This window comes from Lynx canadensis, chromosome A1 (assembly GCF_007474595.2).
Source record: "Lynx canadensis isolate LIC74 chromosome A1, mLynCan4.pri.v2, whole genome shotgun sequence".
Lineage (NCBI taxonomy): Eukaryota > Metazoa > Chordata > Mammalia > Carnivora > Felidae > Lynx > Lynx canadensis.
In genome coordinates, this window is record NC_044303.2 from 224,240,872 (window position 1) to 224,268,007 (window position 27,136).

General features: G+C 34.8%; 1 protein-coding gene across 2 annotated transcripts in view; it reads left to right on the top strand.

Annotated features, from left to right (window-relative positions):
• The first annotated feature begins 15,552 nt into the window (after positions 1 to 15,552).
• Positions 15,553 to 27,136, top strand: part of CDH18 (cadherin 18) — a 348,818-nt gene continuing 337,234 nt past the window's right edge. For both annotated transcript variants that reach the window (XM_032594646.1, XM_032594647.1), the window contains exon 1: positions 15,553 to 16,030. In XM_032594646.1, coding sequence (XP_032450537.1) covers positions 15,803 to 16,030 — 228 coding nt within the window. In that variant the 5' untranslated portion in view covers positions 15,553 to 15,802. The remainder of the gene's footprint in view (positions 16,031 to 27,136) is intronic.

The following is a 27,136-nucleotide window of genomic DNA, read 5'->3' on the forward strand; positions in this document are numbered from 1 at the left end:
CAGGATAAAAATCTAGACCTATGAATATACTTTTAATTATTTGGAACTGGATATAAACACCTTTTGAATATTCCCAATAAAGATATATCAGCTAAAACCTCTATAGGACCACAAAGTAGCTATTATATTAACAATGTGGCAAATTCCCTATGTAAACATAGCAACATGTTATCTAATAATACTCTGGAGGACATTAAAATTTTGTTTCCACACGATTCAACAAAGTTATACTTTAGTAGCCTATAAGAGTTAACTGGGATGTCCACAGGGACTTTATTACCACCGGGAGACCCTATTTTATATTCGGTCTTTTGAATGATTATATTATGCAAACATATTACCTACTTATTCTCTAATTGCTAAAAGCTATAAAAACACAAACAGGATAACGCAATAACTGGAAATACATACAGCAAATTGCAAATAAAAATTCAATGAGTTTTAGGATATTAAAAGTAAAACCCTTTACTTCCTAAGCTCCCTAAAACATTAGATATTTAATGTCTCATTTTATTAATATCTCAAAAAGTTCTAATATCTTAAAATATTAGAATAACTTTCTTTTTTTTAGATCTGAGAGACTGATAGAATAGATGGAGAAGATGCTCTATAATTTCCACATGTCCTTTTATTTATCATAAGTCAACATCACAAAAGAAAATTATCCTTTCATTTAAAAACCCTTAAATGGGGGCGCCTGGGTGGCGCAGTCGGTTAAGCGTCCGACTTCAGCCAGGTCACGATCTCGCGGTCCAGGAGTTCGAGCCCCACGTCGGGCTCTGGGCTGATGGCTCAGAGCCTGGAGCCTGTTTCCGATCTGTGTCTCCCTCTCTCTCTGCCCCTCCCCCGTTCATGCTCTGTCTCTTCTGTCCCAAAAATAATAAACGTTGAAAAAAAAAATTAAAAAAAAAATAAAAAAATAAAAAAATAAAAACCCTTAAGTATGTAGAAGTTGTTCCTAGAGTTTAACCTAGTTTGCCAGGAGAAGAGAATCAGACTCATTTATACTGTAAGTTCCTTATCTCATTGAAGCTATTAGAATACATCTGAATATGTATGACTCTGGTTTTTTCTAAGCTGAGTTGGAAAGATAGATAATGTTAATGTGTGAGAAAAATCACGTTTATTCCTAAACATTGTATATAATTGATTATCATAGTGCATCCATTTGCTTTTTAAATTTTATAATAGTTCACTAGATATAATGAATGAATTGTCTTCCCTATCTTTATCTTTAAATTGTGGGTATAGAAAAAAATGTAACATGTAATAAAAATAAATATGAATTAAATTCTAAAGTGAGATATCCATATAACAAAATATTACTACCACATTTCAAGGGCTTATTATGAAGCAGAAAGAGTACTTTATCTTCTTTTGGCTCTTCTAATACTAACTAAAATTTATGGGTTATCGCTCCCACTGTCATATCATCCAACATACGGAACTAAAAGTTTTCAGATGTTAAATATCTCACATCTCAAGGACCAATAACAAGGAGAGAGAGGCGTAATGACTCAAGCTCATGTCTATTTAAAGCTACTGTTGGAGAAAGACACTGAACTCAAATAGAACTGTCTTCATATCTCAACTTTTAGGCAAGCTATTTCAATGCTTGAGTCTTAGTATCTTCAAGTAGAAAAAGATCATAAAATTAATGTAGCATGTATGTTTAAAATGTTCATTTCTTAAAAAAAAAACAGTTCATTTCTGTACTCTAAATATTTACAAACAAATTCGGTGTAAGAAGTAGGTTCATGGTATCCAGGTCTTTTATCAATAAATACAGTGATGTAAGTGCTTGTGCAATCGTCTCCCCTCTAAATATTTGTGCAGTAGGCTTCCATGATACCTCACCTGCCACCTATGTGTACCACTGCCACCAAATCACACCTTTCCTCTATTTCTTTTACAGGCTCCTAATCCTTTACTTTTAGTTCTAAATACCGAATGCCCAATACTGATCCCTATGCCCTACACTCTTTTCCAACTTTCAGTTGCTTCCAACACGATCTTATTAGCCAATGGCTTTAAGTGACTTCAGTATTTTGCTCTCATGCTAATGCCATTTTTTCCTGACTTCTCCACTGAGCTCTCGTTTGGGTGACTGCTCACTCGACATTTCCTTTCAGATGCCTTAGAGGTAGCACACATTTACTAACCAAAAATAGAACCCTACAGTCTTGCCCTGTTAATCTTTACCTCTCATGATTCTTTTTGAATGTTCTGCCTTGCAATCCAAACATCATGAAGTATAACACATAGTCTTTGTGTGTGTGTGTGTGTGTGTGTGTGTGTGTGTGCGCGCGTTGTGTAGCTATATACATACATACATACATACATGCACACACACTAACTCTTCTCCTTCCTATGGTAGGGCCTTATATTTAGCTACCATTATCTCTCACTTGCACTTCTAAAATACTGTTGAAACCTGTTCTTCATTTAGTTCAATTGGTCCCTCATGTTCCATTCTTTCCATGGATATTAGGGTGTTCTTTTAATTCAGTTTATGTTATACACTCCTCAAAACTCTCCAGTGTCTACTCATTTCATATAAAGTTAAATGTCCTGAGTGATGTCAGTAAGATGGCAGGATAGGAAGTTCCAGACCCTACTTCCTCACATGAAGACACTCATTCAACAAGCATACATAGGCAGATTCCTATTATGAGAAATCTAGAATCCAGTTATGATGCTTCTGGACCTCAGGCAAGTGTTGAAAGCAAGTACATCAAAAGTAGTAGGAATACTTGTGGTACCTTCTGACCATAATCCCTACCCCTGGAACAGTACCATGCAATTGGGAGGAAACTCTAAGCTTCCAGCATCTCCCTGAGAAAGAAAAGACTGGGCAGTATGTCCAACATTCTCGTAATTTTTAGGGCAATTCCCAGGTGCTGGGACTGTGACTCTTCTGTCTCAGAATGCTGTCAGGGCCCAGCAATAATGCCCACTCTTACCACTTCTATTTAACATACCAATAGAAGTCCTACTCAGAGCAACTAGGCAAGAAAAAGATATAAAAGTCACCCAAATTATAAAGGAAAAATAAAATTATATCTAATCACAACTTATGTGATCTTATATATAGAAAACCTACAGATCCCCCCATACACAAGCACTTGGAACTACTGAACAAATTCAACAAAGCTGCAAGATATAAAACCAACATACAAAATTAGTTGCATTCTCGTGCACTGTCAACAATCCAGAAAGGAAATTAAGAAAACAATCAAATCCATTTACAATAGCATCAAAAATAATACTGCAGGAATAAACTTAGGAGATAAAACTTGTTACACTGAAAACTACAAAATACTGGTGGAAGAAATTGAAACCACAGATTAGAGATACATTCCATGCTCATTCATTGGAAACTGAATATTACTAAAATGCCCATACCACCCAAAGTCATCTGCAGACTTATTGCAAGCAACCCTCGGCAAAGTCGCAATGACATTTTACATGAAGAGAAAAAATCCTAAAATCAATATGGAACCAAAAAGAAAGAAAGAAAAAAAAAACACCTTAAAAATCAAACATCTTGAGAAAGAACAAAGCTAAAGGCATCACATTTCCTGATTTCAAAACATATTACAAAACAATACTAATCAAAATAGTACATTACTTGGATAAAAACAGACACACAAAATAATGGAAAAGAATCAAGAGCCCATAAATAAACTCAACAAATAATCACGAGTGCCAGAATACACAATGGTGAAAAGATCTTTCTTCAGTGCATTTACCTGGGAAAATTGATATCCACATGCAAATGAATGTTAGAACTTTGTCTTACACCATACACAAAAGTTAGCTCAAAATGTATTAAATACTTAAATGTAGGACCCCAAACTGCAAAATTCCAAAAAGAAAACAGAGGTAATAAGCTCCTTGACATTGATCTTGATAATAATTTATTGGATTTGACACCAAAAGTAAAGACAATACAAGCAAAAATAAGTAGGGTTACATCAAACTAAATATTTCAGCACAGCAAAGGAAACCTTCAACAAAATGAAAAGACACAAAAAGAATGGTAAAAAAATATTTGCAAATCATATATCTAGTAAGGAATTAATATCCAAAATGTATAAACAACTCAATTAAGTCTAGCAAAGCAAAGAAACAGATTGAACATGGGCAGAGGATCTGAATAGTTAATAGATATATTTCTAAAAAAGGCATACAGATGGCCAACAAGTACATGAAAATGTGCTCAACAGCACTAATCGGGGAAATGCAAATCAAAACCACAATGAGATATTACCTCTTACCTGTTAAAATGGCTATTATTTTTTTAAATGACTGTTTACTTTTGAAAGAGAGACAGAGCATAAGCAGGGGAGGGGCAGAAAGAGACGAAGACACAGAATTGGAAGCAGCTCCAGGCTCTGAGCTGTCAGCACACAGCCTGATACAGGGCTTAAACTCATGGACTGCAAGCTCATGACCTGAGCTGAAGTTGGACACTTAACTGACTGAGCCACCCAGGTGCTCCAGAATGGCTGTTATTAAAGAGACAAGAAATAACAAGTGTTGGCAAGGACATGGAAAAAGAAATCTCTTATGTACCATTGGTGGGAATGTAAGAGGGTAGAGCCACTATGGAGAAGAGTATGAAAGTTCCAAAAAATTAAAATAGAACTACCATGTGATTCAGCAATCTGACATCTTGGAATATTTCAAAGGAATGGAAACAGGACCTTGAAGGGATATCTGCACTTGATGTTCATTACAGCATTATGTACAGCAGCCAAGAGGTGCAACAAACTTAAAAGTCCATTGATAGATGTATGGATAAAGATGATGTAGGGGACACACACACACACACACACACACACACACACACACTGGAAGATCATTCATCCATAAGAAAGAAAGAAAATTTTTTATATGCTACAACATGGATGAATCTTAAAGACATTATGCTAAGTGACCTAATCCTGTTTGAGAAAACACAGTATGTGGTAAAAGTTTACAGGGCAAAATAAAACTCTGTTTACAGGGTGCTGTGGGTGCAGAGAAGTGCCTAACCCATGTAGAGTGGTGGCGATTGCACGGAAGGAATGTCACTAGTGTTTGAGAGACGAGTATACCATTTTCAAGGGCCAAAGCCGTGAAAGACATTTCAGGAGACACAGAGCATGCAGGGCTGTGTGACAGGCACTGTGTATTCAACTAGTATCAGTATCGTGCATAAAGTGCATAGAGTTTTATGAGTATATGGCTTATGATAAAATGTCTTCTTGGTCATGTTAGGAATAGTCAATGAACATTTGACGGATTTACTATAACTAGAAAAACTGTACCGACAACACGGTTTATGTGATGCAATTGGATAAAACAGAAACAGAAACAAAACAAAACAAAAAACACTGAGAACCATGCCAGGTTGTAGATCATGAAGCAGTGTCGACACCATGCACGTATCTATTTGTCTTCATCCTGCAGATAGCGTGTAATGGAATATCCTTAGCATTAATGTGTGGCCACGTAGATCTAACAAGCTTACAGTGTGACGTGAGAGAGTCAGCTGTATTGGTAAGAGCATGCTTGTAACGGTAAAGGGTGAATGTGACCCTGAATAGAAATACAAAGTTCTGTCAAACGTCAGACAATTTGAACATAGTATTTTAAGCATATTTATAAAAATGCTACACGTCTTTTTCTGCTTAGGATATTTTATCAAAATTTCTCATTAAAATTCACAAGTATATCGCTTAACGATAAACAATGCTATGGCTCCTTATAGATTTATATTTTTCTAAGGAAATCTCTAACACAGTTTTAAATTCAAGGATGGTTTGACTCAATAGTTTACATAAAACTTTGGTACCTATATGGCATAAAAAAAATTAACACTTAGTTTTGATCCAAATAAGAATGATGTTCCATGTTACATTTTAATTAAGCCAACAAACTTCCATGTAAATTAAGGAAACTGAAATACCTCAAAAGAGGGAGAATCATATGCCTGCTTTTTATACGGAAGGTAAGACATTTTACTTGAGAAATGATTACTCAAAAAAAAAAAAAAAAAGAGCGCCTGGGTGGCTCAGTCAGGCCATCTGACTCTTGATTTCGGCCCAGGTCATGATCTCATGGTTCATGAGTTTGAGCCCCATGTCGGGCTTCTTGCTGACAGTAGGAGCCTGCTTGGGATTCTCTTTCCCTCCTACTCTGCCCTCCCTCAAACTTTCTATTTAACTCTCTCTCTCTCTCTCTCAAAAAAAAAAAACAAAAACAAAAACAAAAACAAAAAACACACACACATTAACAAGAGGAAAACATATAAATTCATTTAATATAACTTTTATGTGACATAGGAGCCTATATAAGGAAATAAAAAATGAAAGAAAAAAAAAACAAAAAAAACCTGTTAGAACCAGACCCTTATTGATGGGCTGGACCAAGAGTAGTAAATTGTGAAAATGTAACAGGGCAAAGGGCCTTGGGCTATTTAGTTAATTGGGTAGAGGGATGTGTCTAGAAAGATAAGAGTTAGTTTAGCTAGGCTTGTTTTTACAGATGTGTCTTGACCTCAACTTCCCATCCTTGGTGCTGAGAAATGTTTGCTTCCTTCTGCTATAGGGAGGGCTTCTTTCACATGGGGATATTATCTCCTGCTTTGGGGAAGCTCAGAGTGCCTTTTTGCATCTGGTGCTTTTCAAGTGACTTTAACTTGAAATAATCTATGCTAGAGTGGCATATTTTGAGGTGGCTTATTCTGAACTCCCTCATGACAATAGAACAGGGGACCATTAGAACTGAGTGGATAGGCTCTGAAGACTGACTTGGGGGACTGGTGATTCGCAGATCATTAAAACAGAGGAATGGGCTTTTCACTGAGAAGAAACAGCTTGCACAAAGGCACAAAGACTAGTAAGAACACAGCATTGTCAGAAGACAGCATGATCGAATGCGAGTAGGTGTTTTCTGGGCAGACACTGAGGGTGAGGGGGTAAGTGGGAAGGTACCAAATATTTAAAAACCATGAATTTCACCTGAAAGTGTTTTGATTCTATCCTAGAGGTGATGCAAAGGGATGAGGCAGTTTCGAGCAGAGAGTTGAGATTATATTTGGATAGAGGACAGACTTCAAAGGCAGAGGTGTTGAAGGAGACCTTGGACAAGGATCAGTCCTTCCATTTGCATTGCCTAGTGCTGTGTGCAAGAATGACGCAGATACAGCATGAGATACAGTTTCTTGCTTTAGAGGAAAAAGAGAAAAGCAAGATTTTAATATTTGTGATAAAAGATGCAGAAAAAACTGTCACCAAAAATAAGTCCTCTGGAAGTTAGAGTGTCATCCATCATCTTGCCATTGCCCCCTCCCCTGATTTTCCTTTCCTGTTTTCTCTTTCCTCTGTACTTTATATCCTATATCCCAGCCCCTGTCCTGAAATCCAAAGGCTGGAGAATATACTACTGCAGTTCAATGATCGTTATATTAGGGCTAAATTCAGCTCTGAGTAACAAACACAAAAGAGGTGTAGCATTAAAAAAAAGTCTGACATTTTCTCTATTAACTGAGCTCAGAGGAAGGCAGCTTGGGCTTATATGGAGGCTCCACTCTACAATGTTCTCTGGGATAAAGTTGCATGGCTTCTCTTATCTCCAGGCTATGGCACTCATTCTCTTGGTCCAAAAGGGAGGTGTAACCATCACATTCAGGATTCAAGTGGCAGGCTGAAGGGGAAAGAATAGATAAAACCCATGTCAAGAATCTAAGGAAATTTCCCAGGAAGTTGAAAGATAAAACTATGCTTATATGCCATTGGCTAGAACTTAGTGCTGAGGTGATATCAAGCCACAAGAGAGGGTAGGAAATAATAGTGTTTATTCTGGGTAAGTGGAGAGCAGGGACTTAATGCTTAGCAAGATGTATAGGGTGCTCGGGGATAGAAACCAGATAGTGATTTAGACATCTAGGAGTCTGCACCAGTGGTGCTTTTTGATATTTTAAACCAAACCGAATAACCATTTTAGAAAGTTATTTCATTAATCCCTAACATCTTAGCTGTGTGTATGTGCATACATAGTGTTGTGTGTGTGTGCTTAACAAGAATATAAACTAAACATAAAAATTGTGTGATAGGGAGGCACCTGGGTGGTTCAGTCAGTTAAGCGTCTGACTTCGGCTCAGGTCACGATCTCACAGTTCGTGAGTTCAAGTCCCACATGGGGCTCTGTGCTGACAGCTCGGAGCCTGGAGCCTGCTTTCGATTCTGTGTCTCCCTCTCTCTCTGGCCCTTCCCCTCTTCGAGCTCTGTCTCTCTCTCTCTCTCTGTCTCAAAAATAAATAAACATTAAAAAAGATTAAAAAAAATAGTGTGATAGGTAGAAATAATTTGAGAAGACATGGGGAAATTCAAAATATCTATTTGTTACTCTGACATAAGCAGATAAGTAAGGAAAGGTTGCATTTGGTACCACCATTTTCTTCTATATTCATTTTCTAATTTTTGGAGTAATTTTAGCTAGACATATGAAGGGTAGAATCAGCCACATGAAAATTGGAAGTAATTTCATGATATTACCTATTGTAGTCAAATAGATCAGCATTGTGAATATCATCTTACATTCTTATATATCTTCAGGACATTATCTTTCCTTCAATGTGTGTGATTTCAGGAATACATAAAATATAAAAATAAAACTTCATATAGGGGCACCCGGGTAGCTCAGTAGGTTGAGTATCCAACTCTGGATTTCAGCTCGGGTCATGATCTCACAGTTTCTGAGTTCACGCCCCACACCGGGCTCTGTGCTGATAGTGCAAAGCCTCCTTGGGATTCCCTCTCTCTCTCTCTCTCTCTGACCCTCCCCCACTCATGATGTCTCTGTCTCTCTCAAAATAAATTTAAACATTTTTAACAATTTCATATAAATATGCTTGAATCTAACAATAATAATTTGTCTTGAAACAGAAAAAAATAGTTATAACATGAATAGTAGTCCCTGCTTTATTTCCTTTATTTATTCTAGCTCAACATAGTAGGAATGTTCATACATGTATTTTGAATTATAAATAATAAAATGTTACTTATAATGACATAGTATATGACATTGCAAAGTTTACTAATACATACATGTCTCAGTATTTGGATAGCTTTCTTAATTTCCTGTGCAAAAGGAGCTAAGCGAAAAAGCAGGATTTTATTGATACAGTATAATTTTCTTTTCCAGTATTTGTGTCTTTGGTTGTGACAGTCTTTGAAGTGAAAAACAAAGTATAATGTTAACCAAATCAAAGCATGCTTTTAAAAAGTTTTTCTGTAAAAAAATTTTACAGTTAAATATTCTAACTTGAAATTCGATATATTAATACTACTCTTGGAGCACAAACCCTGAATTAATTCGTCTATTTCTCATTTATTTCTTCACTCAAGAAATGTTTACTTATTAGCTACATTATGAGAGGTACCTCACAGGAGATGGCAATACATAGACATGGTGTGAGAACTAAAAAAAAAAAAAAAAACAAAGAACTGACATAAAGGAAAACTGAAATGACACCTATATTAATAATTAGAATGCTGGTTTCTGTCATAGTAAGACAGGATGGTATAATGCTCTGGTAATTTAGAGAAGCACACAGTTCTATTGAACTATGGTATCCAGACTTGCAAGTGATGGGTTTGAGATTTTACCCGACTATCAATCTAACATGTTAGGCTGCCACAGTTTCATAGATGCTGACAGAAGATATGAGACTCAGGATCAGAGACAAAAGACTTTATTACCCATATCACAATTGGTGGTATGAGCTCCCCTTGCTCCTCACAACCCATGGGGTAACATGAAGCAGCCCAGGTACATGCCATATGCATACTATCTATGGGTCATGACTAAGGAACTCTAAATTCTGGAATCCTCAGTCATATATTAGGTCTGCTAGCTGACCTCTTCAATCTTTGTCCTAAATGAAGACGTAATCCAATCAGGCTTTCTGCCCCAAAGGGAGGGGGATGTTCTATCTTTCTTCCAAGGCTGTTTGCTATACATGTATCTGTGGGAAAAAAAAAAAAAAAATGATAGCAGGTAAGCTGTCAATGCCACTCACTCAAACGATGTGCAGAAACATAAGAGACCCAAAGAGAATTGTTTTCCAAAACTAGAAGTCTTTGTGGAGAAACACCCTTCAGTCTAGACCTCAGAGGGTAGGTATTACTGAATAAAATTTGGAGAGTAAGGCTCTTAAGGCAAAGAGAGAGGAATGAGCCATGTGAGGGAGTAAAGCCTGTGTGCAAACCTATTTTCATAACTTTCTACATGAAACTTAATAATCATTATTAATATTTACAGTATTAATAATTCTAGCAGAAAAGCATAGTATGTAAAAGTTAATGCTTTCTGATTTATATATATATATATATATACTATATTTTAGCGTGAGTCATATTTTGAGATAATTTTAAATACATATATCTAATTTTGTATACACATTTGTATACAAATATATAATTTTAAATATATTTATATATATTTAGATATATACTTTAAGCAAATGCAGTTTATTATATCAAAACCTTGACTCCTGAAAAGGTCAGATTGAGATTGAAAATATTGATTTGGGTATCAACGTAGAGATAAAACTTGAAACAAACTTAGGTGAAGCCCTGCATAAATCTCTGTGGTTTATGAGAATTTGCATTTTGACTGTAATCAAGAGCTCTATTTGACAAAGACTGAGAAGAGTAATTCTCCTAAACAGATGAATTACTAAGTGAGAGAGAGGGAGAGAGAGAGGAAACAAAAGCAAAAACTAATAGAGAATTGAAACAACGGAGAGTGAAAGGCAGGAAGGTAAATCAAAACCTCAGAAGTCAGTGTCATCAGAAATTGATCAAGAGCTAGACAGAGAATGAGAGAAGGATACTGATATTTTTGATCATTGGATCCAAAAATGATGGAAACCATAGCTGCAGCATCAGACATGTACCTGAGAATGCATCTTGCCAGCAATGGGAGTTATCCCTGTTATCACCAACCCACAGGATAATTTTGAGATTTTAGACCATCCTGAAGGTAAATACTCACTCAGAGACACACACACAGATACAAAGATTGGTAAGTATTAAATAAATATTTACTACTCTTAAAAATGGCTCTTGTTCAGTATTTGTAACTTTCGCCTAATATAAGCAACTCCGGAATTCAAACATAATATAAGGTCTCTTATATTTAAATCTGCCTGACAGTATTATAGCTTTAAATGATGAATCTTGGGGCTCCTGAGTATCTCAGTGGGTTAAGCTTCAGACTCTTGATTTTGGCTCAGGTCATGTTCTCAGGGTTTGTGAAATGCAGTCCAATGTTGGGCTCCCATGCTGACAGTGTAGAGTCTGCTTGGGATTCTCTTTCCCTCTCCCATGGGCCCTGCCCCACTGGGCTGCTTCTCTCTGTCTCTCTCTCTCTCTCTCTTAAAATATTAAGTTGCATTGTTTCCAAGATGACACAAAGAAAAATTTTCTCATCTGATAGATTTACAGTTTTGATAGTTGGAAAGTCCCCCTTCTGTGTATTGAGCATTATGTTCCCATCGTTGTGTACTTACTTCTTCAGGCAAGATGTCTTTATATAACTCAGTGAAAGTAATTCCAAAAAATATGGACTTTCTATCGTACTTTATCTTCTTTGACAGTTTCTTTTTAAGCTAGTTGTGCTCTATGCAATGTCAGATAAATTCCTAACATGTATCCTATAATGCTAGAGTTCAGATCCTGGTGGCAATTATAATTCTAGATTTTTTGAATACATGAAATATCTCATGTCACTCCTCACATACGGAGACTAGAAAGATAAATTCATGAAATAATGTCAGCAGAGTAGGTTTTTATAAAGACATTTTCAAAATAAAAAAGGACAAAGAAAGCTTTTCTTAAAAAAAAATAAAAGAAAGAAACAAAAGCCATTCTCTAGACCTCTTTAGAGTTCAAGGTTTATAAGTTAAGAATGAATTGGTAAAAATATCCAGTCAAAGGCACAAGTTACAAGCATTAACATTTGGGAGAAATGTGAGGATCCATTTCTCTGAGAATGTTGTTTCCTCAGAGCTCTCTGAAGGAATGCCTTCCTTCAGGAATGAAGGAATGCATTGAAGAGCTGTAAATGGCTATTTAATCTTGAGTGATGTAAGTCAGTGACAGTAAGGAAAGTTGTAAATAATACATAGTTATTAAATCATAAATTCAAATAATTAGATAGCTGAACATGCTCAAAGAGAATTCATTAAGAATCTTTATTCATAAATGAAAACCGTGAGGCTCAGAGAAAAACTGCTTACAAAATACGACAGTGTTCTACAAGATGAACATTTGAGGTCATGTCTCTTGACTCATATAGTACACTGTTATTAACTCCACTTTGGAAGAGGGAGTATTTACAAAAGCAAGGGGACACTCTCCAGAAGCAGTGTTGTTTCACTTAGCTTAAGTAACAGAACAATGGGGAGAGGTCTACATTAAACATTATTGCATTTAATGCATTATTTGGAAATTATGTCTTTATTGGAATGACAGTAATGCTTTATGTCAGAGAAGGTTCTTGTTTTCAAGTAACATGTGGCAGCTTTGGCCATGGAAAGCAGCAAATAAATTTATTGGAGAAAGTATTTTTCAACCATCAAAACTGGTGAGGGCTGAAGAATCTGGCTTGGGAAGTGGGAAGCAAAGGAAGTTAGACAGTAAGAAATAATGTCAAGTACTCACATTGAAACAGTAAAGCTAGAATGACTCTTAAATTCATGCACCTGCCCCTGAACTCTCCCACAAGGCTGTTGGACTCACATCCACCACATTTGGACCTTGAGAACCTCACTAACACTGTGAAAAATTTCTCAGCTGTCTCTGCATTCATCCATCATTTGTTCCAGGGTATTGGAACATATAATTAACATGGCTGTGCCATTGGTATAAATTCTAACTAAAAGGCTGTAAGAAGAAAGTGTCAGGTCCCTAAGTTTTCAGAGGTGAAAAGGCTCTGCTTATCAGAACTCATATATTGGAGTCTTCCATGAAGGTAGGTAAGGTGTTTGTTTGAATGTCACTTAAAAAATGGCAGATGTCTGCAACATATTTCTACAGTGTTAGTTTCAATCAATGTTTTTTTTATTATTTGTGTTTTAATTCTTTCTAGTCTATGCAGGGATGGATTTCTTGAAGTATAGCACAAGATTTTTATATTTGGAGTTCTGTCTTCTCACAGTAAATGAGATTACTTGCAAAAGTACAGTAGTAATGTTTACATTTGTTCTTTCACTCCACAGAGCCTTATTTATCACTTTGTAATTATCACAGTGAAGATTCTAAAGATACATATATAGATTAAAATACATCTATATATTTTTGGAATGCCAGGCTAGATCATTATTTTAAAGAACACACTCATTCTACATATCTATAATGCATTACAAAAGCCACTTTCTTTACTTTCACTCATGAATTATGCTTTGTTAAACAACTTAGCATAAAGGGCAAAGATGTTAATTTCATTTAGAAATCACACCAAATGGTGTGAAATTATTAAGATAACACCTTCTATATATTCATCAATTTGCCTTCTAAGAAGAAAGACTAAAGTTTCTTTTCTGAAGTCTGCGACTTGAAAATTAAGAGTCTTTAATAATTTATTAGACTGGAAAGAATATTAAAATCAATGATTCAAAGCCACAAATTTTAGTTAAATGAGCAAAGTAAGACTTGAAAAACTTAGATGACTCATGTTTGTACTATAAGTACATTGTTGGAAAAAAAAGAAAATCTGTTTTTTTATTTTATCTATTTTTTTTTTTTTTTACTTTCTTTCCAGTGCTCTCATCATGCTGGAGCTATAATGGTATTTAAAAAAAAAAAAAAAAAAAAAAAAAAAAAAAAAAACTATGTTAGAGTTTTTGAGTCATTTTAATTTAAATCAGTGAAAAATACATCTTTGCTTTCAGAGAATATTACCAACTTCAAGTTATATTCACTAGATAATGAAAATGAAATCCTAGTTCCAATCCTATACAATCCTTGAACAACTGGTAAATGAGCATTATCATTACCCAAATGTATGGGAAGACGTATTGATAGAGAAGAGTACCGTATTCTGAGTCTCATGTGAGATGTTTCACATTCCCTACTTGATAGAAACTTTTTTTCAGTTGTGTGAAAGAATTATGCTATGGCTAATTGTTTATATTCAATTTTTTAAGTCTTTATATTGATAAGTCAGCTACTTTATAATCGATTCAGCTCTACATTTCAGTTTGTGTTGATATACAGGGGTGAGCTTTATGAAATGAGAGTTATGCATCTAATATTTTTCTAGATAGAACAGCCATAACCTTGAATCCATGTTTCCTTCCAAATACCTATTGAAACATACTTATAAAAATACCGAAAACTTGCTACACCATTTCATGTTTTTGTAAAGTACTAATTTCAGGGTCAACTTTTTTTTTTCCCCTCCCAAATCCTGCCTGTTTTTTTCTAGAAATATTTCGTAGGTTTTGCTTGATTGTCCCAATTGTACTAAAATCTGAGACCAAGTCTTCGACATTTCTTATTTGAGAATCCAAGCATTTTCCCCTGATCTTTTTACTACCATTCTTTTGTTCCTTTTACCTTTCTTTACATAGCTGCTAGAATTGTGGGTAATGTCATCCCCAAGCTTACAATCTGTCTTGCTTATATGTGAAGACCACACCCTAGAGTATTATCTGCAGGACTATCAAAATCCACGCAAACTATGCTTCAGCCAATTGAAGCTCTCTCACTCAGCCGTGCCAATCTGATCCCCATGTATGGACTGAGTTTAAGTTGCATACTTTTTTTTTCAGCCATCTTTCTATCTGCTCTGCTTTATTTTTGCCTCTTGTGCTTGCTAAGCAATTCAAGTACCTACCTACTTGATTGCTTTAATGATCTGTGATAGTTTTTCAACCCTAAAGTATTTTGAGTATTTTGGTGAAGTTCAGTGAGTCACATGGAGCAGGTAATCCATGTATGTGTTGTGATTTTGCATCACATTTAACAAAAATAAACACAAAAACAAAAATTTGCATCTAGTAAGGAGTGCCTAATGGATCATATATTGGAAGAGATCATATAGCAAATGTGCACATTCTCATGGTCGGTTTCTGAGCATTTCTGCAGTCCCTAGGACTGCATTTCTGTTGTTTCCAAGGATTTGATACACACATAAATATATAAATATAAAAATATGTGTATATATATGCACAAATATTCAAATATATACATTCTTTTAAAAGTAATATATATATTTACAAAGAAATACATAAATATAAATATATATTAATTTGTTTTTAAGTATTGAGAATTAACAGTAAAGATAAGAAGATCCTTGTAAAAATGTATGCAGGATACAAGCTTATGCATGACTATATGTATGCATGTTTGTGTGAATTGCAAAAAGAATTTGTATGTATTCTTTACACATCAGCATCATCCTACAAAATAGTATAATTTGCATTCAGAGAAAATACTTAAAGCTACCATGTTTTGTAATATATATAATTTTCTCTCTATCCATTAGGTAGAAAATGGTTGCCTGTGTTCACTTACTGTGAAGATTTGGAATCAGACAACTACAGATTTGATTCTCCAAGTGTTTCAGGATGTAAATGTAGTCTGAGCTTTCCCTGATGGGCAGTTAAATCATGGACACGCTAAACAATTTACTTTGGACTGTCCTTCCAAAAGATGCTCTGGCTTCTCTCTTGAATGCGCACTAAGCATTTATAACTGACAAGGAAAAGAAAGAAGACGGTGAACTGGAAAGCTATCTTACAATGAAAATTACGAGCACATCTTGTATCTGTCCAGTCCTCGTGTGTCTCTGTTTTGTGCAGAGGTGTTATGGAACTGCTCACCACAGCTCCATCAAGGTGACCAGAAACCAGACCAAACACATTGAAGGTGAAACCGAAGTCCACCATCGTCCCAAAAGGGGATGGGTTTGGAATCAGTTCTTTGTTTTAGAAGAACATATGGGACCCGATCCACAATATGTCGGAAAAGTAAGTTTTTGTTTGTTTGTTTCTTCCTATTCTAGGAAATTATGATAAGATGAGGGTAGAGTTGAGTTGGATTTGAAAAGACATAGAAAGTAGAGGGAAATATGCTATAGAATGGTATTACTTATAAAGGATGGTTCAAAATCATGATTGAAAAAAATAAAGTGTACCAGTCATGTCACATCTCCCTAAACATTGGTCCATACATGTTGAACTGAATGTTCTTCACCACCGTATGACTCTTTACATTCTTTTGTGTAAAGTAGAAACACTGAATTGAACACATAATTGAGTGATTTTGTCTTTATTATCATGAAGGTATATTATAATTCACAAAGCCATTTACTGGTGCATTGGTATTTATATTTTTCAATCTATGGCTAATGCACATGAAACAATGTGCACCTATTATATTTCATGGCATCTAATATATTTTTGTTAATGGTCACAGCGATTGTATTTGAATCTAAGCCATCTTTTAAAAGCACATGGATGTTTTTTCAATTCCCCATATTAATTTCCATAAAAATGCTGATACATTTTAAATATAGATTACATGTCCACAGGATGTATAGGTTTTGTTAAAATTCCAAAAGAGTGAAGTTGGTAAAATAGTCATAACTTTAGACCACCTTTCCTTTCTCGTGAAAATACAAGACAGTTTAATGGTTTACCAAACCAATCAGGAGACTGTGTGTTCACTAATTGGGGACAGCTTCACCATGTGTCATGCAGGCTCCAGGGCAGAGAATAGAGCAGGAGGTGGAGAGACCTTCTGATGAATTACCGATCCTTGGAAGCAGCCACTTAGTTTACTCAGTACCTCTGGGAGAAACAGTAAGCACAGCAGTAGAATCTCCATGACGGCAGGCTCAGTGAATTTCATCTCCCTGCTTGACTATTTATTTTCACTTTAACACTGTTAGTACTAAAAAAAAAAAAAAAAAAAAAAAAAAAAAATACTACTGCATCCAAGATCCAAGCCATAGTGCTTCCCTAATGTGTAGGCAGTACAGGATCACAAACCATCTGTTTCGCCCCTGATCCAACAGGGACCGGGTTGCAGCTGTATTTCCATAGCCAGCAGGAGCTGAGGAGTCAGAATGTGGTACATAAGAAGAGATCTGAAACAATTCTCTTTCTTATATGCATATATAAAATGAAACAACTCATCTTCATCATTTATTTATTTCTACAAAGTATTCCACAAAGTAGATGAAAACAAATGTGCTACAATTATGTGTGTGTGTACACACACACACACATATACACACACATATACACGTATATATTGAATTACTTGAAACTTGTGTTTTTATTATGAACTTCAGAATACTTTTCTGTAATTCTTTATTATCTTTGAGAAAAAGAAAAATTAAAAAAAAAAACAGAAAAAATGCCCTCCCCCCTTTAGGAGTACCCGAAAAGGAAAATGTATTTTATTACTATAAATATTTTGTTATGGATATTTCTTGTCATATCAATCCACGTGAAAAACAAAAAAACAAAATTTGCTGGAAAGGAAAAGATCGGACGACTTTCATTTCCTCTTGGGTAGCCTCATCTAGTAAAAGATGAAGCCTTATTAGGTAGATCAATTTCAGACATTCTTTCTGGGCCTGGGTGCCAATGAGCATATGGTTGAGAGCTTGTTACCCATCAGGAGGCGGTAGAAGTCTGTGAAGCTATTCAAGCTGGTAGAGGTTCTGTGGAAATTGGTATCTGTTCTGTTTCTAGTATTGGTGGACAAATATAAATTTTTATACCCAAGGATGTGGTTCTCTTATTCCCTATCTGACCTGACCCCCTCACTTGGTCTTGTCTTGTCTTGTCTTGTCTTGCCTTGCCTTGCCTTGCCTTGCCTTGCCTTGCCTTGCCTTGTCTTGTCTTGTCTTGTCTTTTCCTTTTTTCTTTTCTTTTCTTTTCTTTTCTTTTCTTTTCTTTTCTTTTCTTTTCTTTCTTTTTTCTTTTCTTCTTTTCTCTTCTCTTCTCTTCTCTTCTCTTCTTCCTTTATGAGAAATTCTAACTTAACTGTACAGATTTCTTCCAGTCACCTGTCTCCATGTACATACATATGTCCTTATAAAAATACAAATATAACTGATTTTTAAGACTGCAAAGTTCAACGATCCATATGTGCTTAAAATAGTACTTGTTGTCCCATTACTTTAATTTGTTCAAGAAGTGAATTTATGTCTCGCATTTACAAATACATTCATATGGAAACAGCTATGTATTTTCATAGCACTTAGGAATAAAAAATAGAATCATTACAATTACTATGAGTAGGAAAAGGAATTCCTCCAAAGAACTGAAAATTATGAACTTAGGCCTTCTCTGACACAGAAATGTCAGCAGTTTTGTCATTAGAAATAATTAGTATTCATGCAATGGAGTTTTTGTATTAAAATAGTATTTTTATAGATGTATTATGTAAGTTTATTTTAAATTATCCTTGAGCTCTTGAATATAATCATATATAACTACAGTTATATTTCACATTATAAAACAGCTTTATTAGACATTTGATTAGGGTTAAGCTCCTAAGTGTTTTTATATACCAACTTCTTATATATTTTTATGATACTTTTCTTAATATTTTTAATCAATGATTGAGTTAATATGAAGGTATTTATTTTGTTGACAGTAGTCAATATATATTGCTCACTACTAAGATGCTTATATGTGGCTGTGACCATGATCAAAGGACTATTTTTAATGGTAAATAATATAACTATGTGTGTATATATATATATACACATACATATATGTGTGTATAACTATGTGTGTATATATATATACACATACATATATATACACACATATGTATAATATATATACATACATATATACACATGTATAATATATACACATCATTATACATGCGTATAATTACATATACATATATGTATAATTGATAATTCATAATATATATATTTTTTTCTGATGGTAATGGCCATGGAAGATCAGATACCATAACTAGCATGAATATATCTCATGTATTGGATCTCTAGGAATTGTTAAATACCTTTATATATCTCATAGATGTAAAGATTTTAAAAATAATTGAAGGATTAGAGTAAGAAAAATATTATAGCACACTGGTTAGAAAGTAAGTCCTTTTCTCCTGGAACAAATTATATAGTAATGTCTATAGAATTTTAAAACAGTAGTGTTTTTTCTTTCCAAAAATCATATAAAAACTTGATGTTTACATGAAAAATGCAGATTGAACCCCATTATGAGTGAGACTATAATTTTTTATAAGATACCACACAAATTCTAAAATTTATGCCATCCATAAATACCTGTCATTGGAGTAGATTCAATGTCTTCATGAGATATCAACAATTAGTGAGTACAAAGATTTGAGTTACAGCTTCTTTGCTTATTATCTGTATTACGATTGGCAAGTCTCTTTAATTCCCTGTGTTTCTATTTCCTTAAAGGTGAAGCTGAGAAATATTGTTTGGTAGTTCTGTTAGTAATTCAACTATAAAGTTTTATTTATGGTTTAGATCATGGGTAAGTTAGACTACAGTCTGTGTGCCAGATTGAGTCTGTGCACATTTTGGTATTACCTGCATAGTAAGCAAGTTTGGGTTTTCTGTTAGTTTTCATTTTTAAATTTTGGGAAAAAAATTTTAAATAATGTCTGTGAGGTGTGCCTGGGTGGCTTAGTTGGTCCAGAGTTAGATTTGATTTCAGCTCAGGTCATGATCTCAGGGTTGTGAGGTTGAGCACCGCATCAGACTCTGTGCTGATCATGAAGCCTGCTTAAGATTCTCTCCCTCTCTCTCTCTCTTTCTCTCTCTCTCTCCCTCTCCCTCTGCCCCTCTCTCTAGCTCTCTTTCTCTCTTTCTCTCTCTCTCTCTTTCTCTCTCTCTCTCTCTTTATCCTCACTTTTGAATAAACAAACAAATAAGAAATGATTTTTGTGATATGGAAATTATATGAAATTCAAATTTCAGTTTCCATGACTAATGTGTTTTATTTTTAAGTTTATTAATTTATTTTGAGAGAGAGACAGAGAGAGAGACAGAGACAGAGAGAGACAGAGAGAGTGAAAGCACAAATGGGAGAGGGGCAGAGAGAAGGAGTCAGAATCCCAAGCAGGCTCCATGCACCATCAGCACAGAGTTCCATGTGGGGCTTGAACCCACGAACTTCGAGATCATGACCTGAGTCGAGATCAAGAGTCTGACTCTTAACCAACTGAGTCACCCCGGTGCCCCTAGTGTGTGTGTGTGTGTGTGTGTGTGTGTGTGTGTGTGTGTGTTTAATGCAGCTATGCTTATGCATATATGTATCGTATATGGCTGTTTTCAACCAAAAGTGGTAGTATTAAGAGGTGGCCAGAGAAAGTATGGCTCACAAAATCTAAAATATTTACTAGTGGCATTTTCAGGTAATGTTTGTGGATTCCTATTAAGATGCCTGCTGCACCTAGCATAGTGTGAATACTTTAGGAGATCGTGGGACTATTTCATCTTTGTACATACATATCTATCTTCGTGCCTATTGTAACGATCAAATGGTAATTCACAGAAAGTGCTCTATAAACCATAAACTTGTATATCCATGTTAATGGTTGTGATAATTATTTCAAATTATTGAAACAGAAATCTTTCTCATTACTCATTGCTTTTATGAAAGAGAGAATTTTGAAAGTTTCATTTCACCATTTACACTGGGGACCACTCCTCTGTAGATATTTTAATGAATGTTTATTAACTCTGGTTTCATTTTTATTGTTGCTGTTGTGTTGCTGTTGCGTGCAATAATATAATGAATGTTTTTCTACACACATTTAATATACATATATCCGTGGAAAAAATTTCCAAACGTGAGATTCTGATTCAAAGATAAGTGTTCAGGGGCACCTGAGTGGCTCAGTCGGCTAAGTGGCTGCCTTCGGCTCAAGTTATGGTCTCCTGGTTCACTGGTTCCAGGCCTACATCAGGCTCTCTGCTGTCTGCATGGAGCGCACTTGGGATACTCTGCCCCCCTTTGTCTCTGCCCCTCCCCCTCTTGTCCCTTTGTCTCTGCCCTTCCCCCACTTGTCCCCTCCCTCCCTCCCTCCTTCTCTCTCTCTCTCTCTCTCTCCCTCCCTCCCTCCCTCCCTCCCTCCCTCTCTCTCTCTCTCAGAAATAAATAAATAAAAAGTAAAACAAAAGATAAATCTTGAATTTGGGTAGGTATTACTAGATCCCCGTCCATAGGTATTGTAGTGTATTCTGCATTTCTCTCCATGATGTAGAAAAGTGACAATTTCTCTATAGCAATGCCAATAAGATGGGATTGTAAAACTTGGAATTTTGCAATTATAATAGGTGAAAAATAGCATCTCTGTGTGCTTTTTATGTACATTTATCTTATTATGAGTTAAATTGATCATCTTTTCCTATTTGAAGGATGCACATTTATACATTTTTTTTTTTTACTGACTGTTCATGTCTCTTAATCTTATATTGTTTTGTTGGACTCTTTAACTTATCAATACTAATAGTTCTTTACATAATAGGTGCAATAATTTCTTGCCAGTTATATGGTATGAATAGTTTTTTTTTTCAAAGTTACCATTTGTCTTTGGACTTCATTTATAATTACTGCTTTATAAAAATTTATTATTTTAATGCAGTGATTTCTGGTATTTTTTGTTCTTTCCCCAATATATTTTCTTTGTTGAAGTACAATTAAATACTTATATTAGTTTCAGGGGTACAGTATAATGATTCAGTGGTTCTGTGCATTACTCAGTCCCCAGCCTGACAAGAGTACTCTTAATCTCTTTTATTTGACACATCTCTCCACCTACCTCTCCTCTGGCAACTGCCAGTTTTCTCTGTATCTAAGAGTCACTTTATCATTTGCTTGTTGGTCTCTTTTTTTCTTTTTTTTTTTCTTTTTAACTTTACATATGAGTAAAATCATATGATGTATTTCTCTTTTTGTTTGACTTAGCATTATAACTTCTAGGTCCACTCATGTAGTTGCAAGATCTCATGGCAAGATCTCATTCTTTTCTGTGACTTTTCTGTGTGTGTGTGTGTGTGTGTGTGTGTGTGTGTGTATGTGTGTGTGCGTGCATACCATATCTTTTTTATCCATTTATCGTATCAGTGGACACTTGAATTGCTTCCATATCCTGGCTATTATAAATAATGCTGAAAAACATATGGGTGCATATATCTTTTTGAATTAGTGTTTTGTTTCCTTTGAGTAAATATCCAGTAGTGCAATTATGGGATCATGTGGTAATTCTATTTTTATTTTTATTAATATTTATTTATTTTTATTTTGAAAGAGAGAGAGGCAGAGAGAAGGGGAGAGAAGGGGAGGGAGAGGGAATCCCAAGCTGGCAGCACAGAGCCCAACACAGGGCTCGGTCTCACAAACTGTGAGATCATGACCTGAGTCGAAATCAAGAGTCTGAGGCTTAAGTGACTGAGCCACCCAGTCTCCCCGGTATTCTATTTTTAATTTTTAGGAACTTCCATACTGTTTTCCACAGTGGCTTCACCAATTTACATTCCCACCAACACTGCAGGAGAGTTCCCTTTTCTCCAAATCCTTGCCAACACTTCCCATTTCTTGTCTTTTTGATTCCAGCCACTCTGCCACATCTAAGGCATTATCTCATTACACCTGTCAGAATGGCTAGAATCAGAAAGACAAGAGATTCCTAGCATGTTTTTGACTAAAGCTGTATTTTTTAACTTAGAGTCTTCTGAAATTTGAGGATATGGTGTTCAGAATTAGTGACAGTAGGGCGCCTGGGTGGCGCAGTCGGTTAAGCGTCCGACTTCAGCCAGGTCACGATCTCGCGGTCCGTGAGTTCGAGCCCCGCGTCAGGCTCTGGGCTGATGGCTCAGAGCCTGGAGCCTGTTTCCGATTCTGTGTCTCCCTCTCTCTGCCCCTCCCCCGTTCATGCTCTGTCTCTCTCTGTCCCAAAAATAAATAAACATTGAAAAAAAAAATTAAAAAAAAAAAAAGAATTAGTGACAGTAGATAAAAAATATATTCTTTAGGCCTTAACATCTATAGTTTATCACACATATTAGAAAATATTACTTATTGAATAAAAAATGGTGTCAAAGTAGAAATGCTTATGGTAGAGACCAGAAATTATAATTCTGAATATATTTGAATTTCTGTTTCCTTAGCCACTTGAAATTGGTTGTTTTAAGTCTACCTCTCATATTTGCCTATAGATTATATCCTTAGATATGCAAGGTTATAATTGCAAAGTATATTGACTCTCACTAATATATATTAGGAACATTTAGTGTATGTAATAGGTAGAATTTAATTAAAAATATCCACTGCAAATAATGTCTTAATCCACAGCTGTTCACAATACACATCATATATTTCCAATGGGAACTGCTTGTGCTTAGCTATTGTTCTGCTGCATATATACATTTTATTTTCACTTGAATAACATTATAGAAGTTTATTTCTTTACCCAAGCATTTTTGTATGAAAACAAAGGAAGTTCTAATTTCCCGGGATATCTGTAAGTGGATTTTTTTTTTACATTGCATTGTTTGATAATAAAAGGGAATGGAATAAAACTCATAAACAAAAAGTAAGAGACTGAACTGTATGTTTTTACCTAGCAGTGCATTATAGGCTAAGCTATTTAATCTATTCACAATTTTATGTTTAGGTTTATGGCTCTACTGACATTAAAGATACTTTTGATAATAAAGGTTAAAAACTTAATTTTTTTTTTCAGAATAAGCAAACGAATTATGTTCTCCATCTTACATTTCCTACATTTTTGGTGTATCTGCTTATAACTATTATAATTTTTTCTAGATAATAACCATAACACAGAGAAGCTATTGCTTACATCTGTTAAGGATTTAGTTACTAAAATTCTGCCACGCTCTCTCTCCTCCCTATCTGCATCCTCTCTTGAATGATGGGTATAGACTATAGACAATTATTCTCAAATTGCTTTATTAAAAACAACACACACATCAAAGATAAGGAAGGAATTCAAGGAAAATAAAGGAGCTAAGAAACCATCTTGCCAAATTTTGCAAGTAATAGAGAGCAACGATGCTCAAAATGGTTAAGTGACCTCTTCTTGTTCAGGGTATTAGCTATGGCAGTGGCAAATAAGGAATTATAAGATATCTGATTCTTTAATGAAAATCAATTTCTAATATATAGTGCAGGAAATTCTTCTTTCATCGTCACTATTACTGGCATTATTCTAATTTTTTTTTCTCTTTGAAAAGAGAACCTTAAAACCTCTTTTAATATGAAGTGCTGTAGTTTCAAATTAAATAAATGATTTTGAGGTTAAAGAGAGAATAAATCATGTAAAAATGATAGGGAAGGTTCAAGCTTTTCAGAAAAAGAATATATGATATCTTTAATGTCATTATGAGCTCTGAATTAAATATTAAGTGTGCAGCAAGGAAAGGTCCCAATTGTCATCTAATATTGTCAAGATGATAATTTTATGAACGTTTTTATCATAACTTCCTTGAAATGGAAAAATTCATGTATCAAAATATGACATTTGAATTTTATACAGATGACAATGTGATGGCATGATGTCGTGTGAAATTAATTATGGTATGTGGTTTTATATGGATATGGAACTTTTCCAATAATCATCCTGGAAATTTAACTATTTAGGTCCGTTCTATAAGAAATTGGGTACATAAAAGAGGATTTTGATTTGGCATATGTGTCATTTAGGTTTTGGAAATTCAGAATTTTTTTTTAAGAAATATGATCTCATTAAGGTTAATTACATTTTAGAAAATATGTGGTATTTTGTTTAAATATAATTTTAAAATGTTTAAGGTAATTAAGGCATTTCTTAATGTTGCACTGACAGTTTTAAGGGTCCTAATCCATTTGCTATGACCAGAGCATATATATTTATTCACATTGTGAACTTTAAAACAGTATAAAAACGCACCCACCTCCGTGTGTGTGTGTGTGTGTGTGTGTGTGTGTGTGTATGTGTGCGTGTCTGCGTGTGTCAGTGTTGTGAGCTGATTTTCATCTTTGAGAGCTTTTGGTAATGTCAAGAGACAATTTTTGCCAGAGCTAAATCGTCTATATAGTTGGGTTCATGATACTTAAAAGGCCTAGAAAATGTTTTAATGCATTTTCAAGTCAGAATAAAATACGAAAATAAATATTATTTAGTTGGTATTATACTAATCTTTATGTCAACACAATTATAAATAGAATTTTTTTTATTTTTTTTAACTTTTTTTAAATTTATTTTTGAGACAGGGAGAGACAGAGCATGAACGGGGGAGGGTCAGAGAGAGAGGGAGACACAGAATCTGAAACGGGCTCCAGGCTCTGAGCGGTCAGCACAGAGCCCGATGCGGGGCTCGAACCCACGGACCGCGAGATCATGACCTGAGCCGAAGTCGGCCGCTCAACCGACTGCGCCACCCAGGCGCCCCTAGAATTTATCATTTTAGTTGAAAAAGCAGCCCACAAAGGAAAAACGGTCAACCACCTGTGGAGGTTTTAACGTGGACCTGATTCTGGGTTGTGACCAGCAGGGATGTGGTGCTACCACTAGCGGTTCGTTATTCGAGACCAGAGATGCCGCTATACATTTTGTAACAGGCAGAATGCCCGGCCCCCATTAACGACAAAGAATTCTCCAGCACACCACAGCAATGCTACCAGCATTGATCTTATATTAACGTCCCTGTGTCACATTTCTCTCGGTCAACATGTTTTTGGATATTTTTCCGTACTGTTACCTCACTATAACGCTATTCTATATGTGACTTTTGTCATCCACGTAGAGATGGGTGTAACCTTTTGATTTGTTTATGCAATCTGACAAGTTAGTTTTCTAAGTAATGAGTTTATTCCATTACATGTATTGTGATTTCTAATACACTTGGACTTATTACTTGCAATTTATTTTGTATTTAATGTTCCCTGTTCTACTATAATGTCTTCTGGCATTTCTCTGTACTGGTTTAGAAGTTTTTATGTTGTATGTTTTTGATATTTGTGCTTGCTCTTAGTTGCTTGCATGTGCTCTTGACTTTGTATGTCAAAACTTAACAGTTCTACTTACCTCCTAATAACAAGACATGGGATGGTCAAATTTGGGTGATGTTACTGTGTTTTCTACTTTTTATATACCTACTGTGCCAAGTTGTTTTTAAGGCACCAAATCACTCATTATTCCTCTTGTGAGTAATGTTTAAAGTATATATTTGTTTATATATCTAATATATGTAACAGCTCTTTACTCCCCTTTGCTTATATATCAAACTTTTCTTCTTGAGTTCAGTGACTACTTTCTGCAATATGACTGTGTCCCATTTCTTTTTAATTGATAAACTTCATTTTTAAAATTTTAATTTCACTGCAGTTAACATACAGTTTTATATTAGTTTCAATATACTGATTCAACAAACCCATACATCGCCCGGTGTTCATCATGACAAGTACACTCCTGAACCCCTATAATATATTTCATCCATTCCCCTGCCCACCTCTCCCCTGGTAACTATCAGTTTGTTCTCTATGGTTAAGAGTCTGTTTCTTGTTTTGCCTCTCAATTGTTCTCTCTCCTATTTTTTCATTGCTCATTTGTTTTGTTTCTTAAATTCAAAGTATGAATTAAATCATATATTTGTCTTTCTCTGACGTACTTATTTCACTTAGGATTATACTCTTTAGCTCCATACATGTCTTTGCAAATGGCAAGATTTCATTCTTTTTTTATGGCTGAGTAATAATATATATATTATATATACACATATATAATACTATAATATATTGTATATTAATGTACAATATATAGCATATATATTACTATATTATTACTAATATATTACTAATCAATATATTACTAAGTATTTTATATTATATTACTAATATTACTAATATTTTACTAATATATATTAGTAATATATTTACTAATATTTATTAATATATTAATTAGTAATATATGATATTAGTAATATATATGCTATATATTGTATATTAATATACAATATATTATTATACTTTTATATATTACGTATATATATATTATATATATTATTACCCAGCCATAAAAAAAGAATGAAATCTTGCCATCTCAACATATAC